The sequence below is a fragment of the Hylobates moloch genome, unplaced genomic scaffold (assembly GCF_009828535.3).
Source record: "Hylobates moloch isolate HMO894 unplaced genomic scaffold, HMol_V3 SCAFFOLD_4, whole genome shotgun sequence".
In the NCBI taxonomy this organism is placed as follows: domain Eukaryota; kingdom Metazoa; phylum Chordata; class Mammalia; order Primates; family Hylobatidae; genus Hylobates; species Hylobates moloch.
In genome coordinates this window covers 169,618,868-169,645,852 of record NW_026652279.1, presented here as the reverse complement: position 1 = coordinate 169,645,852, position 26,985 = coordinate 169,618,868, and the positions used below count along the sequence as shown (strand labels likewise).

The 26,985-nt window shown below is 39.0% G+C and overlaps 1 protein-coding gene across 1 annotated transcript in view; it reads right to left on the bottom strand.

Moving 5' to 3' along the window:
- MYO16 (myosin XVI) overlaps positions 1-26,985 on the bottom strand; it is a 607,071-nt gene that overhangs the window by 457,985 nt on the left and 122,101 nt on the right. Inside the window, exons 3-4 of the mRNA XM_058438173.1 lie at positions 25,087-25,157; positions 9,613-9,756 (exon numbers count right to left, since the gene is read on the bottom strand). Coding sequence (XP_058294156.1) covers positions 9,613-9,756; positions 25,087-25,157 — 215 coding nt within the window. The remainder of the gene's footprint in view (positions 1-9,612; positions 9,757-25,086; positions 25,158-26,985) is intronic.

The window sequence follows — 26,985 nt, the reverse complement described above, 5'->3', positions numbered from 1 at the left end:
TGGCACAAGACAGGGATGCCCTCTCTCACCACTGCTATTCAACATAGTGTTGGAAGTTCTGGCCAGGACAATCAGGCAGGAGAAAGAAATAAAGGGTATTCAATTAGGAAAAGAGGAAGTCAAATTGTCACTGTTTGCCGATGACATGATTGTATATCTAGAAAACCCCATCATCTCAGCCCAAAATCTCCTTTAGCTGATAAGCAACTTCAGCAAAGTCTCAGGATACAAAATCAATGTGCAAAAATCTCAAGCATTCTTATATACGAATAACAGACAAACAACCAAATCATGAGGGAACTCTCATTCACAATTGCTTCAAAGAGAATAAAATACCTAGGAATCCAGCTTACAAGGGATGTGAAGGACCTCTTCAAGGAGAACTACAAACCACTGCTCAATGAAATAAGAAGAGACAAACAAATGGAAGAACATTCCATGCTCATGGATAGGAAGAATCAGTATCGTGAAAGTGGCCATACTGCCCAAGGTAATTTATAGATTCAATGCCATCCCCATCGAGCTACCAATTACTTTCTTCAGAGAATTGGGAAAAACTACTTTAAAGTTCATATGGAACCAAAAAACAGCCCGCATTGCCAAGACAATCCTAAGCAAAAAGAACAAAGCTGGAGGCATCACGCTACCTGACTTCAAACTATACTACAAGGCTATAGTAACCAAAACAGCATGGTACTGGTACCAAAACAGAGATATAGACCAATGGAACAGAACAGAGCCCTTAGAAATAACACCACACACCTACAGCCATCTGATCTTTGACAAACCTGAGAAAAACAGGAAATGGAGAAAGGATTCCCTATTTAATAAATGGTGCTGGGAAAACTGGCTAGCCATATGTAGAAAGCTGAAACTGGATCCCTTCCTTACACGTTATACAAAAATTAATTCAAGATGGATTAAAGACTTACATGTTAGACCTAAAACCATAAAAACCCTAGAAGAAAACCTAGGCAATACCATTCAGGACATAGGCATGGGCAAGGACTTCATGTCTAAAACACTGAAAGCAATGGCAACAGAAGCCAAAATTGACAAATGGGATCTAATTAAACAAAAGAGCTTCTGCACAGCAAAAGAAACTATCATCAGAGTGAACAGGCAACCTACAGAATGGGAGAAAATTTTTGCAATCTACTCATCTGACAAAGGGCTAATATCCAGGATCTACAAAGAACTCCAACAAATTTACAAGAAAAAAACAAACAACCCCATCGAAAAGTGGGTGAAGGATATGAACAGACACTTTTCAAAAGAAGACATTTATACAGCTAATAGACACATGAACAAATGCTCATCATCCCTGGCCATCAGAGAAATCCAAATCAAAACCACAATGAGATACCATCTCACACCAATTAGAATGTCGATCATTAAAAAATGTCAGGAAACCACAGGTGCTGGAGAGGATGTGGAGAAATGGGAACACTTTTACACTGTTAGTGGGACTGTAAACTAGTTCAACCATTGTGGAAGACAGTGTGGCGATTTCTCAAGGATCCAGAACTAGAAATACCATTTGACCCAGCCATCCCATTACTGGGTATATACCCAAAGGACTATAAATCATGCTGCTATAAAGACACACACACATGTATGCTTATTGCAGCACTATTCACAATAGCAAAGACTTGGAACCAACTCAAATGTCCATCAATGATAGATTGGATTAAGAAAATGTGGCACATATACACCATGGAATACTATGCAGCCATAAAAAAGGATGAGTTCATGTCCTTTGTAGGGACATGGATGAAGCTGGAAATGATCATTCTGAGCAAATTATCACAAGGACAGAAAACCAAACACCCCATGTTCTCACTCACAGGTGGGAACTGAACAATGAGAACACTTGGACACAGGAAGGGGAACATCACACACTGGGGCCTGTTGTGGGGTGGGGGCAGGGGGGAGGGATAGCATTAGGAGATATACCTAATGTAAATGACGAGTTAATGGGTGCAGCACACCAACATATCACATGTATGCATATGTAACAAACCTGAAGGTTGTGCACATGTACCCTAGAACTTAAAGTATAATAAAAAATAAATAAATAAAAAAGAACTTATAAGATACTTTCTCTCTCTACACATCTTGGCTCTCAAGACTATTGTCCTGCTAGGGACACAAGAACACATTAATCCAAAAAGTCACAGCTGAGTAGTGGCGTGGGGTTCTAGCTAATAACTACCTTTCTCCTACCATGTGTGCAGTTTGTAGCCAACTTCCTTATCACTGGACTTTCTAGGAGGCTAGAAACTGCATTTCCCAGGCTCCACTACAGACAGAATTCCACACGTGACCTAGTGGCCACCAAGCTGACACACTGGAAAATGAAGTGAAGAGCAAGAGGCCCTGGCCACACCATGGGACATGGTACCTTCCAGAAAGCTTGATTGCAGAAGCAACTGACTCTTCTCAGCAGCTGAGATGGAATTCTGAGTGCCCTGGTGCCATGCGGCCAAGCAGTGGGTGGTGGCAGCATTGATATTTTGCTAGAACAGTTCTGTGTATGCTTGGGCAATTTTCTTGGCTGTGTGGCAGCCAAGTTCATTCCCTGGTTTCCCTGGAGATCCTATAAGCAAACTAATATGATTTTTAAATTCCCTTTCCAATTATTCTAACTAGTATGGATTTTGTTGCCTACTAGTAAAAACTCTGTCCAACATAGGTGGGGAGCCCATGGCATGAAGAGCTCCTAGAGATGAAAATATGTCGAAAATATGATTATCTTTAAACATGTTCTATAAGCAAGCCAAGGGAATTTACAAGCATCTTGCTGAAATTGTGAGGAAGCGATATCAATTTTTCTAAAGAAGAAGGGATGGTAAATGGAAATTAATTGCAAACTTCCTCCTATTACAAATGTATGATGTATAACATGCCAATGCGTTTGTCTTTATTTACTATGCTGCCTTTGTTTTATTGCATCAAAGATTTTTAACAAATATATGTATAAGTGCTAAAAGAAGCAATATTGTATATTAAATAAGGTGCCTGCAAACAGACACATAAAATTTGGTGATATGCTGATCTGTTTATGAAAATATCATGACTAGAGATTTGAAGGAACCTAACCTTGTATTTCCTCTAGGAGCGAAGCTCAGTATTTGCTAAGTATCTGTGTTCATAATGACTCTATAGAACAAACTACCTTAAATAAGAAGAATCTACTCATTCATTCATTCATTTATTTATTTATTTATTTATTTATTTATTTATTTATTTATTTAATTTTTGAGATGGAGTCTCATTCTGTCACCCAGGCTGGAGTGCAATGGCACGATCTCGGCTCACTGCAGGCTCCGCCTCCCATGTTCACACCATTCTCCTGCCTCAGCCTCCCGAGTAGCTGGGACTACAGGTGCCCGCCACCATGCCCAGCTAATTTTTTGTACTTTTAGTAGAGATGGGGTTTCACCATGTTAGCCAGGATGGTGGATGGTCTCGATCTCCTGACCTCGTGATCTGCCCACCTCGGCCTCCCAAAGTGCTGGGATTACACGCGTGATCCACCGCGCCCGGCCCTCTACTGTGTAATATTTCTTAATATTCTTCCCCAATTTTAAATAATCAAGTTAAAAAGCTGTGTTTTAAAAATAAATGTATGATAATATTACAGTGAAAATCATGATATTATTAGCCTGCTTAGGGACTCTTAGCTCTGAATGAATTATAAGCAATATAGCACCAGATCAGAGTGGTCAGCGGTCCAAGTTCTGATGCTGGCCTTTATGGGATCAAATCTTGTCCCTATGACTAATACTATCTGGCCTTCAGCATGTAAATTTGTCTCATTTTTGAATCAGTAGCCTCAGCTACATAAAGCAGAAAATGCTGGCACTTTCATAATGGAATTCTGTGAGAATCAGGGGAGTTACTAATCGTAAAGCATGTGAAAAATGCCTGCTGCACAGGGAGGGCTGCATAAAAGTTAATTGTTAGTATCTGCTAGAGTTTTCATTCACAGTGGCTAAGCCTCCTCCAAAACAAAACACATTTGTGGCTCAATTCAAGTAGCACTGTTCTAGTGCTGTTAAGTAGATGATGCCCCCTCTCCACACACACTCACATGTCTCTCCTTAGCAACTCACAATAAATCATCTCACACATCAATAAAATTATTTTTATAGATGACTTCCTGAAGCACTTGAAAAATGTGGTTTGAATATATCTTTCATTCATTTTTAAACCCAATCTTCTGCCATTCACTCTATTCTTTCTCTATCTCAGCAAACAAAAATTAACAATGTCAACTTTTCAGATTTCAGGCCAAAAAAGTGGAAGTCATATGTGACTCCTTTCTCTCCACCCTCTGCCCCCACAACTCTGCCTTCAAAATCCTGTATATCCAGATGTCAACCACTTCTTGCCACCTCCACCACTTCCAGTCTGGACAATAGATACCTAAATGTTCCCTGTTCTTCTCAGTTGTAGAATTTCAACAGAGCAGCAAATGTGATCCTCTTAAACTTAGGCCATCACGTCACTTCTTTCCTCACCTCCTTCTCCCCAAGGCTTCCCTAGTCACCTAGTTGAAAGTAGATTCTCAAGTCCTTGCAAAGACTTGACGTCACCCTGCCATTCTGAGTACATCTATCCCCTGGCCCCAGTCACCTCACTGCAGCTGCGCTGGTCTCCTTGCTGTCCCTCCAATGCATAGACCCTGCCACATAGCTTTCTATGTACCATCCCCTCTGGCCCACATATCCACATAGCTCCCAGCTCACACGTCACCTTTTTCATGAAGCCATCCTTAATACTCTGTTCCTTTCTTCCCGACCTTTCCAAAACCTCTTACTAGTTGATATACTATAAATTTTAGTCATTTGTGTGTTTTATCTGCTTTTCCTTAATAGAATGTAAGCTCTAAAAGGCAGGGCTTTTTCTGCTTGTGCTCACTGCTGACTCCCTTGAGTACACACAGGCGACTACCATAGATTTAATAAATGAATCAATGCTGCACAGTCTCTCTGGCCCATCATCAAGCTCTGGAAAATGGAAAGAAGATGGAGCATGCAGCCTTCCACATTGGACAATAGCATTTCATCTGGCAAGTAAAATACATTTATCTTTTGAGGTTATTGGCAGGAATGTATTTTTACAGTAATTAGAATTTTTACGACAACATATTTTATCAACGTTTATTTAGAGTAAATTGCTTCTGTGGATGGATACTTAGGCTGGCTGTAACACGGTATGAATACAGCTACTCAGATTTGCTTAATCCGTTAATCAAATTTCCCAAGGGTTCATTTGATTAATTGCATTGTTTGTTTTCGCCATTACTGTAGAGTATAAAATATCTTCTCATTCACTGTGCAGCATCTCAAACATAGTAGTCATTCAATAAATATTTAGTAAATGAATGAATGAATTAACAAACTGTAATTTCCCTTAGGGCAGGCCTTATGTTCACACATAATTGGTGATAATTTATATTTATTAAGTGAATGAAGATGGTGATTGGTTAGTGGAAGTCACTGAATGAGAGCAACTAACAGATGTATTACTTTGTATATTAGGTTGGATTATTCTACATTGTGAGAAACAGGGCATTGCTGAGCCATGAAAATATTGCTAATAATTTGAAAATTATAGATTTAACTCTATGATCATCCATGAAACACAACTAGTTTTTTCCCCCTCAATTCTGTTTGGTAAGGAAAAGCAAACTCATCAGATATTGAGATAATTTGTGTGCTAAAGCAAGCACTCGTAATACAAGTGTAGAATACGTGAGGTAAAGAAGTCTAGAATATGTAAAAGGATGGATGTGGTTATACAACAGCTTTTATTACATACGAGTTAATGTTGTCAATATTTTTCAGGCTGAATTCCAAAAACTGGCCTGCTTTCTTTCGTTCATTTGTTGATTCATATATTTAGCTTGAGAGATGATATTCAAGCATACACTAAGCATCTATCAAGTGTTTAACAAACAGCAATGCATGCATGTGCTAACTACTTCTGTAACTTGCTAGAAGCTAACTATTTATTAAATGCCTAACCTGAAGCTGGTGTTAGTTAGATAAAGAATTACTGAATATACATCAAATTGTTCCAGGCAGAAGAGATGTTTATTTTAAAGGCAACTGGCCATTATTGCGATTGGGTTGTTGCCATGGGAACAAATAGGAGTTACAGAAACTGTATCTCATAAGAACAAAGAGAAAAATAAGTCATTATTTAAACGAGTATAATATTCATAATGGGATGAAATATCAAGAAACACAGATAATGTACTGGTCATCTTAACAGTAAATGCGGGCATGTATCAAAGAATCGGAAGATAAAATAAAAGTACAGAGAAGGAGCGTCTAGAACTCTCCACATCCCAATGAACTTAGCGCTGAGTCTGACAATGACGTGAGGGTATTCCTAGTTAGGACAATAATATAACACTTCCCCAAATTGTTGCCCTGTTTCTAAACATTCATTTAGGAAACCAGGATTGGTGCCATTTTTTTAACCAAATTTCCTTTGGAAGATGCTGCTTAGCCTCAACATGAAGAAGGCTAATGTCTATTACCTCAGTCACACAAGGAGTCACAGGAAGGGGCTGAGTAACTTGCCAGTATATCTAATTTATTCTTATAATTATGTTGTTACCCCAGATACCAGTCCTGGTGGCCTGCCCCAATCCTAGCTCTGGTTATAAACATGCCTCCTTCTTGTGCTCAGGGTGGTCTAAGTGTTTTGCTACCTCTAGACTATAAATGCTAGTTCTGACAATCATGCTGTATTAGCCTGTTCTCACACTGCTATGAAGAAATACCCAAGACTGGGTAATTTATAAAGAAAAGAAATTTAACTGACTCACAGTTCTGCATGGCTGGGGAGGCCTCAGCAAACTTACAATCATGGTGGAAGGCACCACTTGATAGAGCAGCAGGAGAAATAATGAGAACCCAGTGACGGAGAAAGCCCCTTATGAAACCATAGGATCTCATGAGAACTCACTGTCACGAGAATAGCATGGGTGAAACTACGCCCGTGATTCAGTTACCTCCCAGTGGGCCCCTCTCATGACATGTGGGGATTATGGGAATTACAAGATGAGATTGGAGTGGGGACATAGCCGAACCTTATCATGTGCTATCTGTGATACCAGTCTCCTAGATGCTGAAGGGGAGTCATTTCATGTAGTTACAGATATTGCACCTGAGTCACTACACTGTTATTTTATGAGCTATGCTTGAAATGTAACTCAGATCTAACTCTTCTTTTCTTTGTCATAATTTGGTTCATCAATTCAGGGCTGTTCCTGCAATATTTAATTGTGAGTATCATGTGAGATACCAAGATCTAGACTCAGCAGAGACTATAGAAAGAAAGCAGGTCCTCTTGCTCTTTCCCATCAGAAATAAGAAACTGCTACATTCAGAATGGAGGAAGGGAATCCTGGCTGGCAGTGAAACTGAGATCTCACAAACCTGTCCGAACGCAAGAAACTGAAGCCTGTGTCCAGACATTTGCATTGAGGAAATGGAAGAAGGATTTTAAAATTTTAAGCACAACCACATGAATATTCATTTGTGAGAATAAGTATGGCCATTCTGCGTGCAGGAAGAAAGAGCTTCTTTTGGAACGGCTTAATGTAATTAATAATAATTAGAGAAAAGCAATAAGGATGGGCTTTGAAAAAAATTAAAACTAGTATTTAGAAAAAAAGAAATCAGAACATAGAAAAACTGCAAAAGCCATGAATCAAGCCTTTCTATCTCATTCTTTTATAATTAAAGCAGCTAGTTGAACTATCAAAAAATGTATCAAACAACTACTATGAATGTAGTTCCTCCTTAAATGACCCAGCTGAGTGCTCTATGAGTTGTCAGCATTCTAAAGATGTCTAAAGTTGATCAGGTCACAGCATTACTCGAAAGGTGATTTGGTTCCTTTCTGTAATATATTTTATAGTTTTTTTCAATTCTGGAGAAATTCTGTGGCTTTTATGGTGAACTGGCAATTTAGTGCCTCTTAGGCTCTGTATCTACAAAACAAAAATCTTGTTTTATAAATGAATCAGGTAGCTTTTCATGCCTTTTTATGTACAGTACTAGCCCTCTAAAAATTTATATTTTAAGCTAAATAATCTTTATTTCCTTTGTCTTTCCTTATTAATATACCCTCCATCTTCCAGAATTTGAAAGAAATACATTTTTTAGTGACATATATTTCTTCTGTAAAAAAAAAAAGTATACATATTCTTGAAGGAAAATCAGAGAAAACTAGACAAAATTCAACCTCATACAAGATTAAGACGGTCCCCATGTATAGCCTTTAATCCCAAAATATTTTTGTTCATAATTTTAAAAAGGGGGGAAGGGGGTGTATGGTATATTTAAAATGTTTTCCAGAAAATGCTACGCTCCCTAGTACCGTAGATGTGACTTATTGGGGAATAAGGTCTTTGGAGATGTAATCAAGTTAAATGAGGCCACCTGTCTTAGGGTGGGCCCTAAATCCTATGACTTGTGTCTTCTGAAAGGAAAGAATGAGAGATTTGGACACATGACACAGAAGAAAGTCATGTGCTGATGGAGGCAGAGACTGGAGTGACGCTGCTATAATCTGAGGAACATCAGGGACTGCAGGGGCCACAGTAACTAGGAAGCAGCAAGGAAAGTTTCATCACTAGGACCTACAGGGGGAGCACGACTCTGTCCACACCTTGACTTCAGACTTCTAACCTCCACAACTGTGCTTGTGTTCAGCCACCAACTATGTGGTAATTGGTATGGCAGGCACGGGAATCTAATATTGTTAGCATGGCTCAGTGACAAAAAATGGACTTCTGACAATGAACTTGAGTTCTTAACTATAGTTTGCTTTTGGCTTAGGGCAAGTTGTTTAATATATTTGAGCATCGGTTCGCTTTTGTGTAAATTCTTGAGAGCTTACATAAAAAAATGTGAAAATCCAGGTGCATAATAGCAAGCCATTAAGAAGTTAATTTTTTAAATAAATAAACTAAAAGCGAATCATTCTTACTCATATATTCCAGTGTGTTTTCTAAAAATTGTAAGCAGTTTCTTGAAATACTTTCTAGAGATCACTATTCCAAAATAAAGCATGTGTGAGGATCAACGTCTGGATGTAAGATTAACTGAAAATAACAACCAAAACAACAAACTCCAATGCTTTTTATATTTAAAGTTCTCATTTTCTCTGTAAACAAACATTGTAGACACTTATTTACTAGATGTAACCAAGAAAAAAAAAGATTCAACATAAACTATATCTCCATATAATGTTATGCCTCTTTGGCTAAAAATTTAAAAATGAGAATGAATTGAAAAGCAAAATTATCAAACCGTTTTAGTTGAAACTGACTTGTATCAAGGCATATCATTCCCAAGGAAAGCCAAGAGAAGTTGCATTTGGCATAGTATCTGCACAATTTGTTTTATAAACTATGTGACCCACAACCTTAGTCTCTATCTTGTGTTCTAGGGAGATACATGATAACATATGCAGATTTTTTCTCAACCAAAATATTACATATTATAAAATATCATTAGTTAAATATATAGCCTTTTACATGCCATCAGATCTTCAAATGGTAAACTGAATTGCTTTACTTACTAATACAAGAAGCAGGACGATATCAGGGTTATCGCACGCACAAGCAATGTGCATGGGCGTCCAGAAGTCTTCGTCCTGGTGGTTGACGTTGACTCCTCTGTCAATCAGAATTTCTGCAATGAAGGCATTATCATACCGAGCACACTAAAAGAAAGAATACAAGGAAATATCAAATGATTACAAACTGTGATATGGCTTATTTCAAATGTCCACAGATTTAAAAAAAACTTCAATGCCAATTTTGGGAGTTGAGAGGTGAAGCTAACCTGGGAAAAGATGTATTTCCCCAACTAACCAACAAGGAAAAGAACATACGCAAGACTTCTGGGGAACTGGGTCAAGAAACAGCAGACAGAAAGAAGAAAATCAGGGTAGATAGTAGGAAGGTCCAAAAAAGTACTTCACTTACTGGTTTTTATTTCATTTGTAGATAGGATTATTAAACAAAAAACTTGAACCATTTACAATAATTATCTTTCTAAAAATACAGAGTTGATCATAGTACCCTTCTACTCTAAAACATGCATTGTTTGTCACTATCAAAAGAATAAAGTGTAACTATTTAATTGCATACAAGATAGACAAGGCCCTTCAGAATCCCTCTAACTTAATTCCTCAACATTCCCATCTGTAAGCTTTACCCTAGTCACGTTTCACAGCATGTCATATTGTAAGAGTTAACAGCTGAAATTTAAGTCTCCTAAAATGAATTTTAATGATTTTATAATGTTCCATTTTATATATGTTTAATAATTTACTAAATCAAACCATCCAGCAACCTAACTTTATTTGCTATTTATAGTTCAAGCTCAGGTAAATATTGTATATATAAGTCAGGGCTGGCATCACGGGTGTACAATCTATGCAACTGCGCTTAAATGAGTCCTGTACCTTGATGTTCTGCCTTTACCATCGTGAATTTTTAATTTTTGAAAAGTCCCACATATTTATTTGCATTGGCCTTTTCAAATCATCCCGTCCTTTTATGAGTACTTTTCTTTTTCTTTTCTTGTTTTTTTTTTTGAGACAGAATCTCGCTTTGTCACCAGGCTGGAGTGCAGTGGCACGATCTCGGCTCACTGCAACCTCCACTTCCCAGGTTCAAGTAATTCTCCTGCCTCAGCCTCCTGAGTAGCTGGGACTACAGGTGTATGCCACCACACCCAGCTAATTTTTGTATTTTTAGTAGAGATGGGGTTTCACCATGTTGGCCAGGATGGTCTCAATCTCTTGATGTCGTTATCCGCCCGCCTCGGCCTCCCAAAGTGCTGAGATTACAAGCGAGAGCCACCGCACCCGGCCTTACGAGTATTTTTCATATTTACGTCTATAAGTTACATAATGCTAAATGCATATTAGTACAATTAGTTTTTAAAAACCTATTATTAAATAGGTCAGCAAAATTTCTGGGTTATGAGATACATACTTTTTCTGTGATGTGTATGTATAGAACAGATTTCTCTCCCCAAAGGAATGCCAATCAATATCCCACTGGAAGCACTGTCACACAAATTCACCCACCAATTTACTGGATAGTACCATTAAAAACAAATCTTTGCAGAATTTCTGCTTCCCTGTAACAGAGACTAGATGTACCTTCCTGCTTGAATCAACTGAAAAAGAAAAACAAAATATATGACCTCTGAATGACGGGCAGCAAACAAGATAAGCCCTGCTATTGTTCCAGCCTCCTACCTTGAGAGAGTTCCCAAGCTACAGCACAGGGAGAAGAACCTGGCTTGACCAGAGCCGGCTCTTGAAATGTCTTGAGAGACCAGGGTGGCTAAATTTCACAGAGCAGAGTAGCCGAGAGGACAAAGCTGCACAGAGAAAAACTTTAAAGTTCTAAAGAATGCCTCCCTCAAGTGCTCAGCTGAATAATGATCAGCACATGCACTCTAGGAAACTGCCCAAGGTCAGGCAAAGAACTGCCTGAAAAGAAAGAGGACTCAGGGCTCATAAATTGCAAGAAACGGCGCCTGTTCCTGCCAGCCAGACTGAAAACCACCTAACTGACAGGGCACTGGGTAGAGTACCAGATGTGTTTTGCTTCAGTAGAGGGAAATATGAGTCCTAAACTAAATGCTGTTCTGTTCCCAACTAAAAAATTTCAAATTCAGGCCCTGAAAAGATGAAACTTTTTCCAAATAACTTAGTAGCCCCCCAAAGTGTTCAAGATTATTTACAAAAATATTGAATACCCAACAAGGCAAAATTTACTGTGTCTAGAATCCAACAAAAAAATTGCCAAGTATACAAAAAAGCAGGAAAATAGGATCCACAATGAACAGAAAAATTGATAATGGAAACAAACCAAGAAGAGATACACCTGTTAGAATGAGCAAATCAGGTGTTAAAACCATATTTATAACTATATTCCCTATGTTCAAAAAGTGAGGGGCTCTATTGAAGATGTTAAGTACATACATGAAAGATATTAAAAAGACTCAAATTTAACTTTCAGAGATGAGACGTTTAATGGCTTAGATGGGATCAACAGCAGACTAGATATTTCAGAAGAAAAGATTAATGAACTTCAAAGCAGCAACATAAATTAAACAAAATATGACAAGAAAAGAAAAATGATTTTATTTTATTATTATTATACTTTAAGTTTTAGGGTACATGTGCACAATGTGCAGGTTTGTTACATATGTATCCATGTGCCATGTTGGTGTGCTGCACCCATTAACTCGTCATTTAGTATTAGGTATACCTCCTAATGCTGTCCCTCCCCCTCGCCCCACCCCACAACAGTCCCGGGAGTGTGACGTTCTTCTTCCTGTGTCCATGTGTTCTCATTGTTCAATTCCCACCTATGAGTGAGAACATGCGGTGTTTGGTTTGGAAATCGTCATTCTCAGTAAACTATTGCAAGGAAAAATGATTTTTTTTAAATGGCAGAGCATCAGTGATCTGTGAGAGATCTTTTTAAAAGATTATATCCGAATGAAGAGCACTGAGAATTGTGACTATGTGAGTTACATATATTTTCTCATTTAGTATATTTACAATATAATTGTTTAAAAATCACAAGAGAGTATAAGCCTTATAATATATACAGATTAAAATATGTCACAGCAATAAAACAAAGGCAGGAAGGGGAGAAATGAAAACATAATATTGTAATGTTTTTATGCTACATGCGAATGGATAGGATGCCACTTGAAACGAGAGAGGGTTAAGTCAAAGATGTATCCTAAAAATACTAAAGCAACCACCAAAATAACATGCACCGTGTGTAATACCACTAAAGAGAGAAAATTGAATCACGAAAAATACTCAAACCTAAAGAAGGCAGAAAAAGAGGAAAGAAAAACAAATGACAGAAGTACTAAAAAAAAAGGAAGATGGTAGATTTCAACCTAAACATATAAGTAACCATATAAATAAGTGCAAATATTCTAAATGACACAGTTAAAAGGCAGGGAGTATTAGACTGGATAACAAAGCAAGAGCTAATAATTGTCTCCAAGAAACCCTCCACCCTTTCCACTGAAACCAAGAAGATGAGCATGTTCACTTTTACCACTTCCGTTCAACATTCCACTGGCAGTTCCAGCCATGGCAAAAAGGAATGAATAAGCACCCAAATTCATCTAGATTGAAAAGCAAAAACTAAAACTGCCATTATTCACATATGACATGATCATCTATGTAGAAAATATAATGGAATATACAAAGTTATTAGAATCAATAATTAAGATAGCAAAGTTGAAAGATACAAGATCACTATACAAAAAACAAAGATATTCCTATATGCTAGTGGTAAGCCTTTGAAAAATAATTTTTAAATTAAAATAGCATTAAAAATATTGAAATACTTAGGGATAAATCTGACAAAATATCAGTAAGACCTGCACACCAAAATCAACAAAACGTTAGTGAGATAATTTTTTAAACCCAAATAAATGGAAATTCAGTGTGTTCTTGGGTCAGAAGATGCAATATTGTTAAGAAACTAGTCCTTCCCAAATTGATCTGTAGATTCAATCCAAATGTGTCATAATTCCAGAAGGATTTTTTTTTTTTTTTTTTTTTTTTTGAGACGGAGTCTCGCTCTGTCGCCCAGGCTGGAGTGCAGTGGCGCAATCTCGGCTGACTGCAAGCTCCGCCTCCCGGGTTCACGCCATTCTCCTGCCTCAGCCTCTCCGAGTAGCTGGGACTACAGGCACCCGCCACCACGCCCGGCTAATTTTTTTTTGTATTTTTAGTAGAGACGGGGTTTCACCGTGGTCTCGATCTCCTGACCTCGTGATCCGCCCGCCTCGGCCTCCCAAAGTGCTGGGATTACAAGCGTGAGCCACCGCGCCCGGCCCGGAAGGGTTTTTAAAATAGATATTGAAAAGCTGAATCTAAAATTCATAAGTTAATGCAAAGGACCTAAAATTGCCCAAAAAACTTTAGGGTGGTGAAACCCAAAATTAATGGACTAAAGCTAACTAATTTCAAGACTCATTATGAAGTTATAGCAATCAAAGCAGTGTGGTGCTGGCATAAAATCAAATTAATCAATGAAACACAATAGAGAGTTTAGAAATAGATCAATTCATGTATAGACAACTAATTTTCAAGAAAGTGGCAAGGGCAATGCAGTGAAGAAAGAATGTTCTTTCAGTCAATTATACTGAAACAACTGGGTACACACGTATAAAAGTACTTTTGACCTATATTTTGTTCTATATACAAATATTATTCATAATGTAAAATTGCAAAAAATGTAAAACCAAAAGTTACAAAAATTCTAAAAAGAACATAACAGAAAATCTTAGTGACGATACTAAAAATGCAGCCTATCAGGGGAAATACTAGCAAATTGAATTTAATTAAAACAAAAATCCTCTATTCTTCAGAAGATACTTCTCAGTGAATATAAAGACAAGCCATAACCTAAGACAAAATATTCACAAAACACCCATCTGTTAAAAGACATTTATCGAGAATATACAAAGAACTCTCAAAATTCAGTATTTAAAAAGAAACAAACAGCTTCAAAGATTAGGCAAAATATTTAAACTCTCACTTCACCAAACAAATGGGTGTTCAAATTATGGTTCACAATCATGATACACTAACTGAATACTCATAGCATCCCCTATTATCAGATCGTCTCAAGAGTGTACAACAACCACAGTGAAAAAGCACGGTGTGAGGTCCCTGAAGAGTGTGGAGGAATGTATTAGCAGACATCATTATTAGGATTCAAGTAAGCAATAGGTGCAATGAAATATGTGAATTCTTACAGAATAATTTTGGTTTTGAACTAAGGTCTTTCTGTATCTGATGTTCTGGGTGATGCGTAGCAATAAAAAAGCGGTCACTAGACTCAGTGCCCTGACCATATGAACTGAGGCCCCATCCCCTGGAGCTTCAGGTTTGGGTACAAGGACACAGAAGGTGAGTGGCACGGTATGAAAGTTCAATAAACTGATGTTAGAATGTGAGGCCCGGATCCAGTTCATTTTAGGAAATTCATATGCAAGTAATTCCTTTTCTACTCTCTTTAGCTTTGTGATAGCTCAGCGTATAATCAATAAAGATGCGACCTCCTCTTTCTGTGCCTGTCAAGATATCCTCGACCTGCACCTCAGGGATCTACATTTATATTCAGATACCTGAAGCTTGGATTTTCACTGTCTTTCACCAAACAGAGTTAATTAGATCCAGTGTTGAAAGTGTTATCAGCCCCTCTCAAGTGATATAATTTTGGGAATCACACTTCAGAGGATTATGAATAATAATTTGACAGCAATAAACACTTTCTAGTCACTCTTGTCTGAAAAGATTATGATGGTGGAACATTCCTGTTACAATGTTCTTATAATATTGTTATGTAGTAAATCTATTTCCCTAGAAAGAATTTTCTTCAAGCCAGGAAATCTTCCTCCCAATTCAGGTTGTTCTTCCTTATGTCAGGCACTTTCTGGTGACACTTTATGGCACCAAGAAAGTGACTGAACTCACATTCTGTCATGCCCAGCAGAACTCCACCACCACCAGGTCCTCCACCTGCAGCCTGGAGCCAGGTCCCCAAGCACCTGCTGTCACCTTCATTTACCTCTCAAAATGCCAAGAAGAGCTAGTTAAGGTGGGACCCAGTGCAAAATGAAAATTCGTGGCTTCTAGTTTTAAAATTATTGACAGTTTCAAGATAGTGATATCAGAGGGTGAAATCAAGCATGGTATCTTTCTGAAAAGAAAGCCCCGTGTAACTATAATGGGTAACCTGCCTGTGACACCTGCCCTGAATTACCAAGCCCTTTAATCGACTAAGCTCCTAGATTCCTTCATGGCCACAGATTACTCCCCTCTACGGAATGATGAGAACCCAGCCCAATTTCCACTTCTGGAAATGTCCAGAGAACCTAAATGGAAGTCAGTCTCCCTGAAAACACCATCTCTCCTGCAGCCTTGTCCAGTGTAGGGAAACTTATTCTTCCACAGAGCACTAAAAAAGCTTGGCTATCTTCTGAGCTTATCATTGATTCTTCTGGAATCACTGAATGCTTACATTGATGTGCTTCTTTCTAAGATTTACCCAATCCTTATGTACTACCTCATCTCCCAACCTGGTCACTCTTCTCTGTCATGGAAGACTTGGGGACCATGATGACAGCCTTCTCTCCACTTACAACACCATCAACACAGGAAGCATTAACGACATCACTTACTTCACATAAGAGCCCCAAAATGTCATCCCTCCTGAACACCATCAACCGAGGAAGCATTAACAATACCACTTACTCCACATAAGAACCCCAAAATGTCATCCCTCCTGGACTCCACCAGTCTTTATCCACCCCTCTGGTTTGTATTAGCAAGACTGGCTTCACTCTGAAATATTAAATTCTGGCACCCCAATCTATGACTACAATACCTCATTCTGCCTCCTAAGACAAACGGAGAGAGCAAAGTGATGAGAGAGCAAGTCCTTCCTCAAAGGCTGTCCAAACCTTTGACTGTGTGGTTAGAATGTGTCAACAAATCTTTTCAACACAGCATCAGCAGTTCACAGCTTCTCTTATACTGCACTATTTCACTCATTTGTAACTTTCTAAACAAAGGTAATATGTCTTAATATACAAACTCATCACAATGCACATTATTGATTCATCTGAAAGTACTGAAAATCACAGGAACCAAATGACAAGCAAGCAAAGGGAACTTGGAACTTAAAATGTGTTGTCCTTTTTTTTTTTTTTTTTCTGTCTTGGTGTAAGGGGTGGTTTCTGGATTCTGGCCCTTCTGATTGGCTAATGAACATGTCATGAATGACCCTGAAATCTATCAGTCAGTAAATCAGAAAATCGTTACAAATATTTACAAATCACACATCAAGTCTGAAGATTCAAATCAAATTCTGTGGTTCATACATAAGAGTTATCTTTCGCCAGTTTTAAAATGAGTGTTGGATCTATTTTAACATGACTTTTCATAAGTCTACACGTTTTACGATGCAAGCTTCCCCTTCTCTTCTCTGTAGTGGTTACGGAGCAGTCATGGCAGAGGAGAGTAGAGAAATAATTACTAGGAAAGCAACCAGTTTGATCCAGGGTTGTCTTCGTGAATGTCATGTGCCAGGCACAATTCTACCAGTAAATTAAAAAAACAAACAAACAAAAAAAACCCAAAAAACAACTCTGAACTTTTAGGTAGCTATGGGGGAAGGAGCAGCGATGTGAGGTGCACAATTTGAATGACATCTAGTCCATGTTTTTGTCCTATGTTTATGAGTTCTCAGTAGTTCAAAGAACATTTCTATAATGAAAGTCAGAAACAGTGACAGAGAGAGAAGACAAGTGGGGGACAAAAGAGAGAAATTTATACCAGTAGCAAAATAAATTTAAATTTATTGCAATTTCTCAAAATCTAACATCATTCTGGAACTTCCATACGCTCGTTTTTATTCAACAGCAATACCGCAGACCGGCCCTTTCAGCCTGTGCTTGCATCTGTGCAAACTCACGTCCACTTCTCTGCCACTATGTCACACTGAAGGATCATATTCACTGTAGTGTCATCTTGAACATACTTATTTTTGCTTTTCATGATCTTCTCTCTGGCAAATATTATCCTCCAGATTATCTTGCCATAGATAAGCTACCCAGAATGCTGTGAGTTGAATCATATTTATTATTTCTATTTGCGCTGCAGAGAGCCACAGCTTCCAGCCAATTGAACCAGTCTCTAAACACTGAACCACATCCAGAAATTTTAAAATCCTAAAAACTGTTATCCTTTTAAGTGAATGTAAACCCTTCTCCTTCATCAGCAGCAGTGGTTTGCTGCATTTTAAATTCTCTAGATTTTATTAGGCAACACTATATTCCAGCTGTACTTGGCAAGGTATATATAAAGGTGAATTACATAGTAACTACTCTTAAGAAATAGTACTGTTTGATATTGTGAAGTTTATGATAAAGGGTATGCATAGCATTCTATAGAGTCACAGCAGAAGGTACCTAACAGCCTGATAGGAATTGGATAATTGAATATGGGAACACAGGAGCTAGTCTTGAAGGATCAGGAGGCATTGAGCAGGTGGGTGTGGCCTGGGGTGAGACATTCATATATCTGTTAGTTAAACGTACATATTCATTGAGGAACTACTATGCGCCCAGTGCTGTGCTAAGCCAGAGGGCTGATATTATAAACAAGAACTCATCTCTGGACCAGCAACCTACAATTGGGGGATGATACAGGCAGAAAGCTGAGATGGGACCGTGGTGAGCTGCTGGCCTGTCTTGGTAGAGCTCCCCAAAGTAAGAAACAGCCTGAGCTATATTGAGGAGGAATGGGATCAGCCATTTGTGGAATTATAAGCAGTCTGGTACATCTAGAGAGTAATATAAATTATTAGGGTTGCTTAAAGAAGGACTTTCTAAGTAGGTGAGTTTCAGGCTGATAAGTAAGGAAACCCTTTCTCGATACAAAACTCTAGTTTCTCCAGGAAAGATTTTGTTACCAGTGGCTTTGAAGGTGGATGTCTGCAAGTTTCCTTAGGGGAGCTATAATTCTATAAGACGTCTGTGAAAAATGCCTTGTTATCTGCGTTCACCCTGTCAGGAAAGAGTTCTGATCCTTAATAATTTGAGATCCTTATTACAAAGATATAAAAACAAAACGAAACACAAAATCTAGCTGCTAACTTCACTGGGGCCTTTCTTAGATCATTTGATGCGGAGCAAATCAGGCCCGTGTGGTGTATTCCTAAAAAATGGAAAACTCATCCATTGGGTTTCTGGTAGCATTTAAAGCATCATCACAATGTGCTCTTCTGTTGCCCTTTTGCCCCCTAAGTCATGCATGCAGGGAGTCATGATAAAAATACGCCCGCAGGCAGCTCAAGGTTACGATTCTCATCCAAGATTCAGCTGGCTATTTCACTAATGATCTAAAATTCGGAACTAGGGAATTTCTAATTATGGATGTGATGGTTCTCAAGGACCCAAAAGACACTGAATTTGAAAAAAAGCCACATCTAGCCAGGATTTTGAATCTTGAATTGCACCCCTGGGGTTATGTGAAGAGTCTCTCGTTCACAGTCTGCGGCCCCTCCATTGCCTGTTTGCCAGTGCCAGGCAACACCCTGCAGCGCTCACCCTCAGACATGAGAATCACCCAACTCGCCTGGCTGTGCTCGCTCTCTTCCCTGCCCCTCGCCTGTCTCCTGCTTGCTGCTGCATCCTCCGTGCAGCCTCCATTCCACATCCTCCAAGGAACATGCAGGAACAGCCCTTGTGAGGTCCTTGGAGGATGTGGAGTGGGGGCCCCGTGTGGAATACCTTCCTGTGCAGAGGGGATATTGTCTTCTGCTGTGATCGATGTTCTTGCTAGAGTCTGCCCTTGTAGCTCTTGCTCTTTTTCTTCTAGGAAAGCAAAACAGGGGCTTGGAGTTCAATGGCCAGTGTCCAGGTGGGTGGGCAGGGTCACTGGTGGGCAACTTCCACACACCAACTATTTTTGTTCTTTAACACCTAGACATTTTAAAAAATAAGATATTTCTCTAGGCATTTTCTCTAGAATCCTGATATTCTGCCTCTTTACAAAATACATTATTTTCTGCTAGACTTTGAAGACAGTAGGCTGTTGAACCACCTCTACTGTAGTAAGTTGCTTATTATCTGCTTCTTATAGCATCCAAGCCTTTAGAGAAACTGATGGTGAAGAGCAAAGAGCAGCTCGGTTTTGGGCAGCACATTTTCTTGTTTGAGCAGCAAAATTATTAAATTATTCAAAATTTAAACTTTGAATAAAAATAGTCTTAACTAGTTTTATATGTTGGTTTTATTATATGAAACACACGTTTCTTATTTAAAATGTTCAAGTCATTTGTAAAAGGAAACAGAAAATAATTTAAAAACCTGGTCCCCTTTGCCCAACCTGAGTCACTGTTGAAAATTGCTTATCTGGTCTTCCAGATCCTCTGTTGGCTATTAAAAGGATTCTCTCTTTCTCTCTCATACATCCGATTGTGCTATATGCACTATTCTGTAACCTGCTTTGGGCATGTATAACATGTTTTGGACATAGTTTCAGATATATTATGGCTCAATATTTTTTTTTTTTTTGAGGCGGAGTCTCACTCTGTCGCCCAGGCTGGAGTGCAGTGGCACGATCACAGCTCACTGCAAGCTCTGCCTCCCGGGTTCACACCATTCTCCTGCCTCAACCTCCCCAGTAGCTAGGATTACAGGCGCCCACCACCACGCCCAGCTAATTTTTTGTATTTTTAGTAGAGACGGGGTTTCACCATGTTAGCCAGGATAGTGTTGATTTCCTGACCTCGTGATCTGCCCGCCTTGGCCGCCTTAAGTGTTGGGATAACAGGCGTGAGCCACCGCACCTGGCCAGCTCAATATTTTTAACAGCTACATGAATTCCGCTGTTTAAATTCCTATATCTATGTTACAGCTAGAATTCACTTGATCAAAGAAAGAGTATTTCTTATTTCTAATATATGTCACCCGAACTTGGCTATAGTCTGAGGCTGAGGGTTCAGTTATCATTGGGAGCTCCTTCTCAATTGCTCATCAAATAAAGGTAATAACAAAACCCTGGACAACATTTTAGCAAAGCCTATGTAATACTGTTTTTTTTACTTCATAAATGTAATTTTTTTTTTTTTTTTGCAAAGAGTTAAGTCTAAGGTTTCTTCTATACTGGCCTCATGAGACCAACTGCCTGGGATACAGACATTGTTACTTTTTGCTATTATTCCCCTTCTGTCTGTCAGAGTACCTGATACCTGCCATATGTTTAACACACACATTCAATAAATGGTGGGGTAAAAAGATTAATTCAGATGTATTTGTTGAAATTTTATTAAAAATAAGATAAAACTAAAGATGTTATATGGCCAAAACATTAAAATAAGCTTCTCAAATATCCACCTTTAATAACAATTGAGTTAAACACAACTCAGTAATTTCTGCAGCTGATTCTTGATGCCCACAAATGCATTCTGCCTTTCCCTCAAAGTCGCTGATTGTCTATAATTAGAGCTCAGTGCTGATGAAGCATCAGGATCCGTAATATGGGACACCCAAAAGGTGAGGCAAACAGCACAGATACTCACACTTGACATTTTAGATGGCTAAATTGCCTTTTTCAGTACCTAAGACATTTCGAAACCCTGTAATTTCATCTCTCCAGCAAGCTGCAATTTTTCATTTGTTTTTATTTACTTGGTAACTCCAGGAAAAGGAGACCTCAGCACTGAGCACCTCCTCCTTCAGCTGCCACGAGGTTTCCTTATCCATCCTCCAGATTCATCCTCCACTTTGTCTTAGTCTCACAACCTTTGCATAACATAAAAATACAATATCCTTGCACTGGGTTGGGAGTTAATAAAGTGCTTTCCATCTACCTCATCAGTTTAATCTTTTCATTTCGTTTTCCTGCAGATGCTACCCTTTCTGAATCTTTATACTCTGTCACCTAGGCTTAGATTATACTCTGTACACTTTTACCTAGGTCTTCACCCAAAGAGACCCTTATATCCTTAGAGCTCATTCATTCATTCATTGACTAGGTATTGAGTATTCACTATGCATCACACGCTAAGAACAGAAAAGTATCCAAGACAGCTGCAGTTTTTGAGATTTCAGTCTAGCAGAGAGAAAAAGCCACATATTCCATTAATTATAATCCATTGTGACAAGATCTACAGAGAAGCAAGGAGTGTATGTTATGAGACCTTGGACAAGTATTCACTATGCATCACCTGCTAAGAAAAGTATCCAAGACAGTCATAGTTTTTGAGATTTCAGTCTAGCAGAGAGAAGAAGCTACATATTCCATTAATTATACCCCACTGTGGCAATACCTACAGAGAAGCAAGGAGTGTATGTTATGAGAGCTTGGACAAAAGGGTTATTAAGCCAGACCAGGAGAGTGAGAAAAGCCCTTGTAACTGATGCCCGGAAGCAGCCGTGTGGCCCCATTGTTCGCCTCCTTCACTATCACCTGCTTATCCCTCTCCAGTCCACTGCAATCAGCGGTTTATTTTTCTGTCTCCCTCAGATGACACAGAATATGCATTTTGCATCTTTTCACCCCAATATCTATCACAGTGTCAGATATTAAGTAGTAACATTAATTAATTAGCTTATCTCCTTAACAAATCTACTGAGAATCTCCGAGTATCAGGCACTCTCCTGGGCATTATAATATTCATGAAAATATGACAAGTCTTGTCTCTCATGGAGCTAACATTCTAGGAATAGAAAATAGTCACAGGAACCTATGATGGGTTTGGTGACAAGTGTGCTATAAAAGATGGGAAAGAACAAGATAAAGGGATGGAAGTGGAGTTGCTTGTGGGGCATCAGTGGTGAGTTACTACAGCCCATAGGGCAAGCCAGGGAGGGATTCTCCTTTAGATCACGTTGAGCAGAGACCCACAGCAAGTCAGCAAGCGAGCCGTGTACATCTGGGAGGCACGTGCTGGGTGGAAACCCGGCAAGAGCACACAGAGCAGGAGCCAGCGCTGAAGGAGCCGCAAGGTGGCCGGTGTCCGCAGAGCAGGGTGCAGAGGGAAAGTGACTGGAGAAGCTGCAATGGCTGTGGGCTGGGGCTTGAGACAGATCATGGTGTGGCCATAAGCAGGACTTTGGCTTTTACTTATGAGAGAAGGAAAGTTGTTGGAGCATTTCAGATACAGAAGTGACATGACCTGGCTGTGAATGGGAAACAGTATAGTGTAGGCAAAGATGGAACCTGGGAGAAGAGTGAGAAAGCTGTTTATCCAGAAAAGAGGGATGGTGGTTTAAAACCAGCTGGCAGCTGTCGAGGGGATGAGAGATGGTGGTGGTGTGGCTGTATTTCAAAGATCAAGAAAGCAACTGCTGATTTGTTGATTGGGAGCATAGTGATGTACGTGTTCATTAAAAGTCAGATACTATCTATATCTGTATCTATATATAGATATATATCTGTTAGGGACAAAAATAAAGTAAAAGTCAACAAGTATTTGATTTGGTGGTCTTTACAACTAATTTAAAGATAGGAACTTAATTTGGAAAAATATCAGAATTAACATATCAATCTAATCTCTCTCTCTCTATATATATATATATACACACACACACACACAGACACACACACGTGAAATGACAGTGTCTCCTTGTCCCCTGTGCCCCTTGTTTCCCTTCCCTCTCCTCTTCCTTCTTTCCTTCCTCTTTCTCTCTCACACATAAATACACAGAAATAACACTTTCCTAGTAACAGCAACAATGACTTGCACTGATTTGTTCATGGAAGAGGTCTGTTTTCTACTGGGACGTGCAAACATGCTGATAACTAGACCTCCTGAAAAACAGGCTTATGGGCCGGGCGTGGTGGCTCAGGTCTGTAATCCCAGCACTTCGGGAGGCTGAGGTGGGTGGATCACAAGGTCTGGAGATTGAGACCATCCTAGCGAACATGGTGAAACCCCATCTCTACTAAAAATACAAAAAATTAGCTGGGCGTGGTGGCGGGTGCCTGTAGTCCCAGCTACTTGGGAGGCTGAGGCAGGAGAATGGCGTGAACCCAGGAGGCAGAGCTTGCAGTGAGCTGAGATTGCGCCACTGCACTCCAGCCTGGGTGACAGAGTGAGCCTCTGTCTCAACAACAACAACAACAAAAACAAACAAACAAAAAAAACAGGCTTATGATATTTGCCATGAAGAGCATATTAATCTATGGAAGACTCTTAGCAGACTGTGCCTAGTCTAGGATTGCTTAAAATTAAACCCAGGATCTAGGGACTAATGAGGCATGGCTCCTTGAAAATATCATGGAAGCCATATAAGGATCTGAGTGTAAGAGAGAGACGTTTCATAACCAAAACATTCCAGAGAATAAAATGTTACCTGGAAACCTCTCTTTGTATCCATTTCCAATGCTAGAGAGAAAACGCCTATATTCTTTGGCAAACTGTCTTCTATCACAGTATTCTCTGTTCTTTTTCTGCTCTGCTGACTATATAATATCTTGCATTCCGGATCTCTTGAGCCTTTGGTGTACACCCGTTTCTCTTTCATGCAGTTTTTCCCCAATGTTGGCCATAAATTAGAATAACCTGGGAAGTCTTAACAACTCCCAGCAGTCAAGCTACATCCCGGAAAAAGTAAGTAAGAATCTTTGTGGGTTCAACTCAGGTTGGGAGTCAGGTGTCCGTATTTTAATAATACCCACGTGATTCCCAGGTGCAATCAAGGTTGAAAATTTATGTGATGATAAGGAGCTTCTGGAAGTTAAGGGCATGACCCCCTCTACTACAGTTTGCTATAATGTGAAGAAATACATTATTATTTTTTGTCTTGAGAGACAATCATAAATTAGATTGATATCTTACATTAATTTCCACATTTTTCAAAATTAAGTTTCTACCGTTAAATTAGTTGTAAACACCACCAAATCAAATACTTGTTGACTTTTACTTTATTTTCGCCCCAAACAGAACCAGCAAAAATTTCTTGCCCACGAACCTAATATAGTTTAAATGTAGTTATTTATAATATAATATTTTTTAATGTAGTTATTTATTTGTTTATTCACTTACCCCCTACTTTGTTTCTAAAATACTACAAGGCAGGCTGTATTTGCATTTATAAGAGCTGGATCATGAGCAAAGTATAGTAAAATTTCATTAGAGGAATAAGGACAATTTGTAGGTAAAAAGAAAGGATGATTGCCTAATACTGTATAATTGATACAATATTATTTCACTTATTTTGGATGCTATTAGTTTTTTAAAAGTGATTTCTTTAGGGCAGAAACTCTAACTTCACTGATTAAAGATTTTTTACAAACTTCAATACAGTAATTAATAATAATTGCAGCTTATTTTCCAAGCCTGTTAATTAGAAACACATCACCTTTCTGATCATCATCTGTGAGATGTACATTTCGTTCCTGGGTTTGAACCTGTAATGTACTCTCCCCCGGGTGTCCCCATGCACTGGCACTGATTGTCGCGGTTCTTACCAGATGGAGCAGGGACCCTCCCGAGGAGACGAGGGTGTGGGGGTCTGCCCCCTCCTTGAGGAGCCGAAGCACTGAAAACAACAGAGAGGAGAATGGAGTTACAGAGAGTCCTTCTTCCACGTGTGGAACCAAATGTGTAGCCTTTCGTTAATATCTAAAATGCAAACAGCTGTGAAAAACGAAGAATACAGCTTCTGTGCCATCTGACCCTATTTTATTATGATGATTGGTGGTGTTTCTTGTCATCTTCAAACTTATTCCATGGTTGGGCAACATAATTTCCTACTACAACCATGCAAATTAATGAGAAAGTGAAACAGATTTTTTGAAGTTTACTGTTTCCAAGTGTCTGGTGTAGGCATCCATTGTAGAACAAAAAAGCAAAATGAAAGAAATTACTTCACTAGGTTCACATGGGCATTAGGTCACTGAATTTTTATTTTTGTTGTTTAATTCATTAAGGCCCATTGGCTTAAAGCAATAAAACTTTACTTTTGCACATTAACCTTCCACTGGTGCCATTAGTCCTTGGCAATGTTTCCACCATTCTCACAAAGCACTTCAGAACAAAGCCACATATATCCAAATTAGTTAAGTCAAATACATCAAACTATACACCAATTACTAGAATAAATTCACAGTTGAAAGGTGACCTGTATTTCCATTTGAACAGCAAAGGTGAATTCATTAGTACACAGAATGCCACAGAGTATTAAGAGATTGATTGATTGCTTTCCATTCTCTGCTGCTTAAAATGAAGCTGTAAGACAAGCCCCATAGAAAGGTTCTTCAATCCCCCAAGGCACTATAATGGTTTCTACTACTAATAGCAATATCATACTTTTAATAAAATATCATGAATGCATTTTCCACACACACAAAATTAAAGCAACAGTTACTCTTTTATTTCATTATTAGACGGAACTGTACAAATGGCTCAGGTTCAAACTCACACCTCACCGAGGCATACTGTCTTCCCATTAACTTTATCTGTAACGTGAAATGTTGTCTGAAGGGGCCTTCTTTCCTATGACACTCCAATTCTTTTACGTGTTCCAATATCTAGTCTCTGACTATCTTCCCCAGATCTAACTGCATATCACAGAAGGCAGCATGAGTCTTGGCAGATATCGTGACTATGTGAAACTTCCTCTCCAGGAAGGCCAAGCTCTTTGACGGTGGGTGCAGTGGGTGTGATGAGGGAGAGAGGCCTCCACCTGTGAGCCAGGTCAGCCTGCCCTGCCTCGTGTGTCCCGGCCACCCTTTCCTTACATCAGCGCACCCTTGGAGTACATCCAGAGGAAGTTCCTAAATAGAAGCATGTTCACATCTATTCATTGCCAAGGGACTTTCTTTTGATGATGTTCTTTCTGCAATCAAGGATTTAATTATTTTCATAACCTAGAATCTGCTAACATTGAGTAGTGTGTTACAAAAACATTCTTAAAGGTGGCAAACTTGTAGGATCAGCTGTAACCTGACAGCTCGTGTCGTATTCATTTGCCAACTGGGTTATCTTCTTTCTCTGCTGTTAGAAGAAGTCGAGGAGGCCGAGGCCATTTTTCTCTTGTTCTTCACTGTATTTCTAAGAATGGTCCTGTTTCATGGTATGGAGATGCTCTTCCTCCCACCCTTTCTCTGCCTCTCTCTCTCTCTCTCTCTCTATATATATATATATTTATACACACACACACACACATATACACATATGTGTATATATATATATATACACATATATATATAGAATAAATGAAGGCACCTCTTGCAAACTCATGTACTCACTACTCTTAGTGTTTAAAATCCCTTTCATGATGATAGAAAGTTCATTTCATATATTTGCCAATGGTTTCCTCAGGTGATAGACAGCACTTTTACTCTAGTATTTATCCTTTTAGCAAA